The sequence below is a fragment of the Epinephelus moara genome, chromosome 11 (assembly GCF_006386435.1).
Source record: "Epinephelus moara isolate mb chromosome 11, YSFRI_EMoa_1.0, whole genome shotgun sequence".
NCBI classification, from domain to species: domain Eukaryota; kingdom Metazoa; phylum Chordata; class Actinopteri; order Perciformes; family Serranidae; genus Epinephelus; species Epinephelus moara.
Window position 1 is genome coordinate 32,826,337 of NC_065516.1, and position 11,820 is coordinate 32,838,156.

Below are 11,820 nucleotides of genomic sequence, written 5' to 3' on the forward strand. Positions count from 1 at the left end.
GTTTAGTGGACTAACTTTGCACTTGAAGGTTGCCCGTTCACTTACGTTTTAACAGGTCTGACGCTACTATGCGCCCCGGCTGTATCTAGGCTAACGGCTAACATGCTAACTATTATTTCTATGTCACTAGTCACTTGAAACAAATTTAGCACGATAGGAGACAGGTTGAAATAAACCGAAATTTCCCTTTAAGACATGTAAAGTTGCGTTACACCTGTATGGTAATGCAGTGTGCACTTTCAAAATCAGTCTGCATCGTGTAATGGTTAATCCAACTCAATCAAGAAAGTTTTAGGAGGAACAAACATTGGAAACATCGCAGCATGCTTTTAAGTGTTGTTTGTTGCCACTGGATAAAACCATAGATTGTATATGAAGATGGACACAATCACCACTTTCTCCCACTGTACAAAAATGAAGCCAAAGAATCCCTGACCTGGGCGCTGCCTAGGGATGCACGATAATATCGACGCGCCATCGGTATCGGCCGATATTGCCTTTAAAATGAAATATCCGAATTGCCCAACATGCTTTTTCTTAATTTGTCCGACCTGATCGCGAGCACACGGCTGTCAACAATGATGTCATGACTCTTATAAAGCATCAAATTACCAACTAAAATGTACACTTGAACGTACAGCAGTGTGATAAGAACTGCCTAAAATCCATCTTTGATGTGTACTTTGATTATTTAAGTTGGCCCACGTCCCATCTGCAAACATGTGGGGGCGGGGCTTGTGTGAAGCACTACAGCCAGTCACCAGGGGCAATCAAGATGTTTTGGCTTCAGTTTCTACTGAGTGATCATGTTGTCCAACTTTACTATACAGTCTATGGGTAAAACATACAGAAAACTCCTATGGTCCTTAAACTACTCTTCATATACTGTGTATTCTACCAAGAGGATGAGAGAGTGAGGATTCCTTTTCCTTTAAAATATATTTTCTGCTTGTAAGAGGTTAAATGTCCAAAATGGGTCCAATCGACACAAAATGTGTCCATGCAGCAAATGATTCTTTCAGTTGTGACATGCCCTGAAGTAGTAAACACTAGTGATGGCCAAATGAAGCCTCATGAAGCATTTCCTTTATTTTCTGAGCCCACTAGATGGTGCTTATGGTTTAAAGAGAGAGGCTATTCAGTGAATCTTTCAACCTTTTCTTGAACAAAAAGCGCCATCTAAGTGGGCTCAGAAAATAAAGAAAATGCTTCATGAGGCTTCATTTGGCCATCACTCGTAAACACATAGCAGTCATGTGTCACTTAAATGAAAATCAGTCAGCATTCACACTAATCTACAACACAATACTGTAGTCTGTAGACCCCATGTAACAGTTTAATGTTGGGATAAAAGCTCTGGGCCTCTTGCAGTGATACTTCCCAACTACACACAACTGGCAGTGTTCATCAGCAGGAAGCTGGTGAGGTATCACATCCTTATTGCTGCACTAGTGACTCCGGCTGGTCGGTCACAGCCGACCATTCTGTGACTGTGTGGAGGGCGTGTGTGTCTTATTTAGAAGGACAAACATGCAGAGAGCTTTATCACAGTTATAACAACTAACTCGGATCAAAATGTTTTCTGTTGGTTTGTAACCTGTCAGTGAACGACAGTATGAATGTTGCTTTTGTCACTTGTCAATCTGTGTTAACATATGTGTAGATTTCGGGGGCGGGAACGCAGGGGACACCCCCACCCCTGCCCCCAACCCCAACCAATGAAAACATGAATGTGACGGGACTTTTATTTTGATGAAATTAAAGACATTTCCTCCACAAATTGATGCATAAAGGTCACCAGAATGCAGGAAATGAAGTGTTTGACGATCGAAATTTCCCGTTTCATTTGCATCCCCTCAACCTGTACCCTTGTGTGTTAGTAACATCCTGTGGGGGTCCCATTGAGTCTCATCGACAGGGACAGATGTTTATATGTTGTGTTGCATGTGTGTGCCCTAAAACCAGTTTCTGTGTGGCACTCAGTAGCTTCTGCTTTCCTTTTCTCCAAACATGGGTGAAACAGCATTTGAATACCTTCCAGTCCCATTAGATTTTTGTCACTGTCACTAAATGACAACACATGGAAGACTTTACATTTCAAACTGCCTAACCGCCCAGCAGTAGATATCAAACGCACCCAAGATAGTTAAAATATGTTGGATTTTGCCCAGGTGAACCTCGCTCCACCCTCCTGTCCTCTCCTTTCTAACCCTGCCTGTAATGGTGACTTCTTCTCCCCTTCTCTTTCCTTTTTTTATCCTCTTCTGTTATCTTTTCTTTCTGTCTCCTCTCTTCTTACTTCTCCTTTCACCTCCTCTGGTGTCATCCCCTCCCCTCCCCTGCCCTCCCTTGCTCTCCTCTTCCCTCTTGCTGCTATGCTGTGTCCATATAGGTTCAGATAGTCTCCAAAAAGCTGGACTTCAGCCACGTCTCCTCACGCTTGGGTTCCAAGGACAATATGAAGCATGTTCCTGGTGGAGGGAATGTAAGTACTGCCTGGCCGACAACCAGAGCTCGCATCAGCCAACAAGTCAAATAAATTTGACTCGATGAAACGGCTCAAAGAAACAACAGAGGAAAGATGAACTGTTATCTTTTCATCTCGTTTTCTCCTCAAAAAAAAAAAATTCTTAATTAATCAAATTAGTCCTCAGTCCTTGTCAGTGCCAGCATGAGTAAGCTGTACGGTATGTGAAAGGTCTCAGCCTTTAAAAAAGTCAAAGCAGCTCCTCACGTCAAGCTACAGTGCTGCTCTCCCTGAGCTGAGGGAGTTATTGGACAGCATGCTAGCAAGCCTGATGTACCAGCCCTTCCCCAGAACCCGCTTCACAGTCCCCTGCTTCGTTAATCTCTTCCTGTGTTGTCCTGCCCTGTCACTAACTTACTAAACAAACAATAAAGTCAAGCAAACAACCACCACCGCCCTCTGATTGGCTCTGTCTGTGCTAAGATTGTCTGATTCTGTGAGGAGAGTATCACCACAAAGGTGCATTTTGGGTTTCCTGAAACGATGTCCTGTCCTGAGCTTCTGCTTTTGGTGCCTGGTGTTTTTACTGTACCAGAGTGTTCCTGCCATCTTTACAGCACACGTCTAAAATGATTGATGACTACAGGCTGGAATCAACCACGTCTTCTTGTTTTTGTGTCATTGTCACAACATGGAGTTCACAGTTTGTGCTCTGCAGCTCAGCCTTTTGGAGAGCACTGCTGATCCTGATGGTGGTAATTCAAAGTGTTAACAGGGCGTTTAGTGCAGCGGAAGAAGAAACAGCCCTTAAAAATGAAACCATCAGTTAACCTGTGTCCCTGTAGGGTGTTTTAACCACTCGTGATAAAAAGGGTTGTGTGGTTTTTGACAGGTGCAGATACTCAACAAGAAGGTGGACGTGAGTAAGGTGACATCAAAGTGCGGCTCCAAGGACAACATCAAGCACAAGCCTGGTGAGCTGGGAAATGTAGTTTTGACCCTGCTGTGTTTGATCTGTCGTATTATTAAATGCATGGTGCTCAAAAGCTGTCGGATGGTCCTATCTTTGTACACTGAGGTGGCAGTTTATAGGTGCATTTAGGGTGCTTTCACACCTGCCCTGTTTGGTTCGGTTCAATCATACTCAAGTTTGTTTGCTCCCTCAGTGTGGTTCGTTTGGGCAGGTGTGAACACAGCAATCACACTCAGGTGCGCACCAAAACAACCAGACTGAGACCTTCTTGAAGAGGTGGTCTCAGTCCGGTTCATTTGTGGTGAGAAGCAGCGCTAAAATCAACCTGCGTAGTTGTCCCTCCATTGTGACATTAGAAAGTGTCACATTTATCTTGCAAGTGTACTCTTCTTCAACGTTTGCTTTACTTCCTGGATTTTTCCCACATGGAAATTCTGACCAATCAAGAGCAGCTTTCTCACACAAGGCATTTGATCTGGTCCTCTTGTAAATGCTGCCGTGAGAACACGAACCAACTCTAGGTGATTATACAACTTTGGAACAACATGAGTCCCTGATTCAGACCAGAGGAGACGACTCTAGGTCTGAAAGCAACCTTAGAGAAAATTAATGCAGTCTAAAACAGCCCTTCATAAAGGTTATAACGTTCAAGAAGGTTTTTGTTCAATGACTGACAACGATTTCTGAAATTGGTCCATTATTGAGCGAGAGCGCTGCAGCTTGTTTTTGCCATGGACACACTCAGATTATTATTTTAAGTGTCTGATAACTTGTGGAAAGGATCCCCATAGATATAAACCTTATTGTTAAAGAGTAAGATCCTTTTTGTTGAAGCAGAAACAGCCCCAAAATTGCTATCTGCAGACTCACCAGACGCCATTTCATCAGCGTAAAACACACCTCATTTAAAGTAGACCAAAGCAAAATAAAACTCATTAAAGCCTTCTTGGTTTGTTTTCCACTGTTTCAACAATCCCTTACTCTGCTTTGGTTGAAATAAACTCTTAATTCACCCAGTAAGATGTGAAAATATGCTGCCTCTGTACACACTATTACTGTTAATTTAAATAGCATCTGGTAGGTTTGGGGATGGCTATTTCGGGGTTGTTTCTGTAAGGATCCTTTCCATAATGTCACACGTTTGAAATAACAATCTGAGCCTGTCGGTGGCAAAAACAAGAACTTTTAAGTGGACGTAAATTTTGCTCATTAGCTTTTTTTTGCTTCAGCTTATGTCTACGAATATATACGATCATCAGACTGATTATCCATGTGTGCTGCAGGCGGTGGGGACGTGAAGATCGAGTCCCACAAAGTGAGCTTCAGGGAAAAGGCTCAGTCCAAAGTGAGCTCCATGGACAATGTGAGCCATTCACCTGGTGGAGGAAACGTTAAGGTGAGGTTATCACGCATGACGACATCCTTCAGTCTGTGTGCATAACGTTACTCTGTCTGTAGACTATAAACTGTTGTTTTTACATTCCTGTTCATGGGAAGTTGCTGCAGATCAGTGCCCTGTCTGCAACTGAGATCTGTTTAACTTCTTTGAAAGTGTTTTTATGAGCCAGCCAATCACAATGAAGATGAGTCAGGTCTCACAGTACAGTAGCAAATGACAATTTAGGTACTTATGTCAAAATGTCATTTCAGATTACAAGTATTGGAGAGTAGTGTCCAATGATAATTACAGTTTACTTGTAGTGCCCCCTACTTGAGTTAGTTGTGATGGCAACAAAGTGTGTATCACATGACTCACCTTCATTATTAAATGCAATTGATCCAATGTGTTCAGATGAGAGCAGTCGATTTTTGAGCGTCATCAGAGTCCAAATTTCACCCCTGGATCCTTAAACTGAAACATTTTTAAAACCCTCTTCAGTACAGTAATTGCTCTGCTCTTTAAAAAGCCACTAACAGCCTTAAGCCTGATTTATGTTTGACAGCTTGACACTTATGATGATTGTTGGTCGACAGACATGATGCACTGCTGACAGAAAGAAGTGCTGCTTTCATTTTCCTTTCACGTCACGCACCCTGAAAACTTTTTGATGTCACGGACGCCATCATATTGTCGTACAATGTGATTGGGTAGACACGGCGGCTCTGTGAAGCCCAGTTCAGACCAAAGATTTGCAACAAGACTTGTTGAAACAAACAGCTACTTGCAATGCGCTGTTCTGCATCGTTCTAAAAACCTGCAGGGTCACACCAATGCAGCTAGATGGTGTATCATCTCTATGCAACAACTCTGTACTTTGGTTCTGATTTGCAGCTTTTCAGACTTATTTTGTGGCTGAATATAATTTGTAGCTTCTTAAAATATGAATGACGATAGTGACAGTGAGATACTGGCTACAGATGCATTTGTAGTGGTGATGAAACGGTGGAAAACTGAAACAAAACGAGCTTTAGACGGCCAGTTCACACCACTGCAACTTTTCTCTGTAACCGTAAGTGCTATATCGTAGGCAACTGGACTTGCTTGCGTTTCTTGAAGACGTTTCGCCTCTCATCCAAGAAGCTTCTTCAGTTCTAAATGACTGGTACGACGTTGCCTTTCTCTGTAACGTTCTTAAACAGTTTCATCCTGTCGTGAATCTTTGGTCTGAACTGGGCTTAACAGGCTACTGGAGTTTCACGTGTGCTGGCGTGAGCAACGTGGGGTCAGGTCTCTTCCATGTGCCACAGTTGTTGGACCAAAACATAATCACCCTGTCGCTGCCTTCTTTGGTTCAGCGGATGCACTGAGCACCTCTTTTTCTTGCGCTCCCTTTGTCTTCTCAGATGTTACTAAACAAACCAGCTGGAGGATAGTGTGTGGTTGCCATGGAGACGACTGAAACCTTTCACTGGAGCATAAATTACAAATCGTTGCGCAGCTCTTTAATTTCTGTGAACCGACACTCATTAAAATTGTCGAGCACCTTACCATGAATCAGGCCTTGGTGTCTCTCTATAGCAGTGGTTCTCAGCTGGTGGGTCGTGCTCCAAAAGTGGGTCACAGGTCCATTCTGAATGGACGACAAGTGACTCAGGAACGTGTCAAGTGTGTAAAAAACACACTTTATGGTGAAGTACAGTGAATTTTCGGCACGAAGATTTCATTTTGGAGTGCCGTGCCCTGCTGTAGAGTGAGTGACTAACGGACAGCTACTTGACAGAGACAGCAAACTAGCTCGACGACATGGCCAAACGCAAGTATGATGCCGAGTTTATTAAACTGTGTGGACCTTGAACTAATGACTAAGAAGAAATCTGGACCCTGTGGCTGGACCAGTTGGGAACCACTGCCCTATAACATTCATTCATGACTAAATAAGTTACTAATCTTTAGATATTGAAGTGTTTAATGCACAAAAACTCAGTTGACAGTGATCAAACCCAACAACTGTCATTATGTTCTGATTCAAATGTTGCTGAGAACTGATTGGTGCAACAAAGTCTGTGACATTGCCTTTTTTCATCTGTGCCCCGCCCACTTTGAACCAGTAGGAAGATCACAGAGGAAAAAAAACAAATACAGAAATGAGACATATTCAAACCTCTTATAATTTTGTTACACTCTTAGCAAAAGTCCGATAGTTTGACAAAGTATGTTTTTAGAGCCGGACTTTAAAGCTTAGATCGGAGAGGGCAGTGAAACACTGCTCTCACACTTGTTTTGAAGTTACCATTTAAGCAATTGTCTGTGCAAGACTTCTGGAGCATGACTGGAGTTCATAATCTAAATGTTGCTGTCACTGACGATGATGATGACAGCCTGTCATGAACCATCTGCAGCAACCTGAACCATCTCAAACCCTCCGCACCTGCAATCAGCTCCCTTTCTCCTGACCTTTCTTCCTTCTGTTGTGAAACTGGACGTCTCCCCGCAGGGCAAAACTCAGCTCAGCTCCGTCCAACACATTTAGAGAGCATGGGAGAAGATAGGGATACAGACAGTGGATGATGCTCATGGATTTGTAAAATACAGAAATATAAACTTTAAGAAAAGGACTTAAGTAACCAAAGTACGGGTCGGGTTATTGTGGGGGATCATGGGCCTGCAAACTTATAAAAGGAAGAGATGAAGTGATGTCACCTGTCCCCTCAGCCTACTCCAGCTCATCTATGTTTCATGATCACTGCATGATCCCATCCTTCACTCACATCTTCACTTCCTGTTTTCCACACCCAGTCATCATCTGCACACTCAGAGATGCATAATCAGACGGACGGCTAAAAATATCCTTCACATAATAATAGCCTGTCTGCGAGAGCCTTTTGCTGTTTGATACCTGAAGTCTGTTTTTAAGGGCTTTTAAACATGCTCCGACTTTCATTGGTTTTTGTTGGAAAGACACCATGTGTACAATATCTCATGTCGTACTGCAGAACTGTGCAGGCTTACAGAAACCCAATGACCCGCTCGCTGTCTCATCGTGTGTCACTGTCATGAGTCTCCAGCTGATGGTCCGTTTACACCGATCAGCCAAAACATTAAACCACTGACTGGTGAAGTGAATAACATTGATCATCTTGTTACAGTGCAGTGTTCTTCTGAGGAACCTTGAGTCCTGGAATTCATGTAGATGCCACTTGACACGCACCACCCACCCAAACACCATTACAGACCCATACACCCCCTCATGGCGACGACACTCCCTGATGGCAGCAGCCCCACCACAAAAACTGCTCAGGAATGACCCCAGGAATGGAACAAAGAGCTCAAGGCGTCGACCTGGCCTCCAAATTCCCCAATCTGATCTTACATCCATTGAGCACGCCGGTACCTTTCCCCACATAAAATTACACTGAGCAAGCGCTGCCTCGATTGGTTAGTTTTTAATATCGGTTCAAGTGTATGCTACATTACCTGTACCTTCTTGACAAATAAAGGCCTGTCTCAATTAGAAGCCTGGTCACCAAGCAGTTCATTGTTATAGAAGGTCTTTGGATGTATAAAACCGGATTGTTGACTACCCACTTGAGCTAACATTAGTTAGTTTAAGCTTTTGCCAATATGGAGATGCTACACATCTTTAGCTCGGTTAATTTACTTTTACTGAAACCATGAGCACCAGAGAAGACCTTAAGTCATTCAGATTTACCAGCATGATGAAAAAACAAGTGGTGACTCCCTTCTTCCGAAGCTGTCATAAAGTCAGAGTATGTGACCATTCCTCAAATATCCAGTGAGATTTTCAATGAGTTAACGATTTGATCCTATGTCCCGTCTTTGCCGAGCGACAGTTTTATGTAGAAGAAAGGCCTGTCCCTAATATGAGCCTGTTGAGTTCAGTGATTTAAGCAAATAATAGCCTGGGCTACTAATTGAAGTTTTACGGTAGTGACACGTAAATTCATGATGATTTTTCTTTAGGTGGCTAAAAAATATTTTGCTGCGCCCCCGTCCACAGCAATAGTAGTAGTACATAAAATAAGCACAACAGAAATGTCAGATAGTTCAGACCACAGTGTTTAACTATTTATATATTTAAACGTTACAGTTACGGCTGAAAATGAAACTTTTGCTGATTTCACACATCTCTGCAGTTGAAATGAATTGCTAGTTCTCCACCTGGATTGTTGTTGTTATAGTGTGACGTCACGCTGATTTGGTATATTGACAAGACACGTTGATTTAGGACAGCCTCGATAGCAGAGTCTGTCCTCTCATTGGTTCTGGCACACCACTTGACAACAGCGTGACAACAGTGTTAGTCCCGCCCGTGGCGCTGATTAGCTAATCATTAATCCCCCCAGGGGACGTCGTCGTTTTGCATTTTAACTCAGAAACCACTGTTTCATGTCACAATGCCAGACAAATCACTCAGTTTGATCTGAGTAAAGTGAGCGGATTCAGAGCTCTGGAAGGAGTCACACTGTTTGCATTGGGTGACGTGTTCCTTCATGAACACACGCACACTGTAGTTTATTTAGACACAGTCCCACTTACATCTTCCTGCTGCCCTAAATGCTCAAATGTGGATGAATCTGCTGCTGAAAATAGTCCCCAACACATACACATTTTCCTCCCGTTTGAGTGACCGTTGCCTTTTTAAAATGAAACTAGTGGAGCATCCAGAGGCTCAGTGGGTAGAGCAGCCGTCATATATACAAAGGCAACGTTCTGCAGCCCTCTCCAATATCCAATACAGGCAAAAAGACCAATAAATAATCTTAAAAAAAAATGAAGCTAGTAATGACCCCTTGTTGTACAGACGAAACCCATTGGTTCTCAGTAGGAGCTAATGCCACAGACAGAGACTAAGATCCATAGAAAAGACGGACTGGATGGGATTTGTTGAAATTAAGAAATCAGTGAATATATATAATCCTGCCAGCCTCGTCCTTTAAGCCTGTCTGATGAGTCTGCTGAATGAAGCATGATTTTATAAAGTGAGTCCAAGTGATGTATTGAGGGTGTTTCCGTCTCCACAGCTGTAACGTCTTGTGTGTGAAGTATAAACCCATCCAGGTTTCTCCTTGGTTTTGATTTGATATAATAAGACATTTGTGTTTCTATGACAAGTAACAACTCCTGAGGTCTTTTTGCATTCACTTCCTCCGAGGTAGGATAATAGAATTAAAGCATTCTTACACATATGACATCACACACAAGGGTTTGTGCTTCAGGAAAAGTATAATTTCTACACATTTTACACTTTGCATCTGCTTTTTTGTATCTGATGTGCTTGAATTTACCATTTTCTTTCTATCACTGCTCTCATGTGAGTGTTCAGTTATGATTTTTTTGTAGTTCCATCACTCTCCACCTGAGTCTGGCTCCAAATCTTTTTATGTCTAAAACATCTGCTCCGTGAGAGTTTTGCAAACACAGACTGTCTACCTGAATCATTTGTGTGTAACTACATACAGACTGTAGTGATATGAGATTTGGAGCCAGCTTGTTTCATCCCCATCCCCACCGATTGACACGCCCTGCTATGTTTTTCTAGGCTGAGGGGGGCCAGGAGACAACAGAGGGGAATGGGACTCCCCTGAGTGGCACCGAGGCCCCGGCCCCAGGCTCCGAGCCAGGGCAGGCAGGGAGCCCTGCTGCCCAGGAGAATGGGCTGAAGGAGGGGGCTCCCTGTGATAGTGAGGGCCTCCGGGAGCCCCAGGCTCTGGACTCACGCATCCCAGAGACAAGTAAGTTTGTGTGTGTGCCAGACACATCCGGATTTGCGGAGGAGATGCATGGGAAAAGCCAGTAATGCCAGCGATATCCTGTTGCTGGGTAACATCTGAAAAATAGCACACCGTGCAGTCAAAGTATGAACACCGTGTGGGGCTGAGATAAATTGTCTTTGTGTGAACCTGTATCTGTGTGTGTGCTGTATTCATCATGTTGTCTGCCGTCCAAAGCGCCTGATCACACCATCATCTCTTGACTTCTTATCTTGCAGGCATCTAATTCTACTATCCCTCTGCCCTCCTCATCTCAACCCCCCCCCCCCCAACGCCACCTCCTGCCCCTCCCAAACTTCTCCTGTCTATATTTTTTTCTTTCTCCCTGTCTCCCTCCTCCCTCTTCTCTGCCCCTTTCTTTCAACCTTTCTGCTGCAGATTGAGTGTTTCAAGCTCAACTTCCGCGAGAATGCTCGCTCTCGCACGGACCACGGCGCCGACATCATCACCTGGCCAGCCCCCCAAGACGACAACAGACCCCACCCGTACGGTTCCTCCCACTCTCTACACCAAAACCTCCGCCAGCAACACCCGACTCCTCGCAGCGTCTCGCTCATCGAACCGTTGGCTTCTGCAGGCTGCGTCGGCTCCCCCTCTGCCCCCTCCTCGCTGCATCTTCAGGGGGAGGTCCAGGGGGAGGACAGCAGCTCCTTAAAGGGATCTTTACCTTTTTTGTCCCCATTAAACCCTGCAGAGCCCCATTTATCTTAAATCTGTCATTGCAAATTCTTTGAATCATCCAATAGTTCTGCAGCTCTAGTATCATGTTATCTTGCCTCTTCTCTCACATCTGAGCTCATCATCATGACGTGACGGTATAGACTAAGCTTGGGAATCTATGTGGAAGGAAACGAGGGGAAGGTTTTCTCACGTATTTGGTTGTGTCTTCTCCAAAACTGCTGACCCGGAATCAGCCCGTTGGTGTACTTCGACCCCGCTTCATGTCACCTTCACATAACCAATAAGCAGCGATCACTTCATTCGTCAACTGAGCAGCGTGGAAACCCTCCTGGACTCACACATAGCTTCTCTTTCCCTCGTGACTTTAGGGCTGTTCATTCCCAATAACCACTCACCCTCTGTTTCAGTAACATCATAGTAATCAGCTGTCCGTCTCATCTGCTTCATCACTTTCTCTCTCTTCACTATCACTTAACATAAACAAGCTGACAAACAAAAAAGCTAGACAACAAGTAGGCTGTTTGAA

At 43.9% G+C, this 11,820-nt stretch overlaps 1 protein-coding gene across 8 annotated transcripts in view; it reads left to right on the forward strand.

The window, feature by feature from the left end:
- The window catches only part of LOC126398118 (microtubule-associated protein 4), a 162,049-nt gene extending 150,897 nt beyond the window's left edge, over positions 1-11,152 (forward strand). For 6 of the 8 annotated variants that reach the window (XM_050057334.1, XM_050057342.1, XM_050057338.1 and 3 more), the window contains 5 exons: positions 2,393-2,485; positions 3,360-3,441; positions 4,724-4,836; positions 10,382-10,574; positions 10,832-10,979. In XM_050057334.1, coding sequence (XP_049913291.1) covers positions 2,393-2,485; positions 3,360-3,441; positions 4,724-4,836; positions 10,382-10,574; positions 10,832-10,839 — 489 coding nt within the window. In that variant the 3' untranslated portion in view covers positions 10,840-10,979. The other 2 variants (XM_050057335.1, XM_050057337.1) reach the window with 2 other exon arrangements.
- Positions 11,153-11,820: the final 668 nt, after the last annotated feature.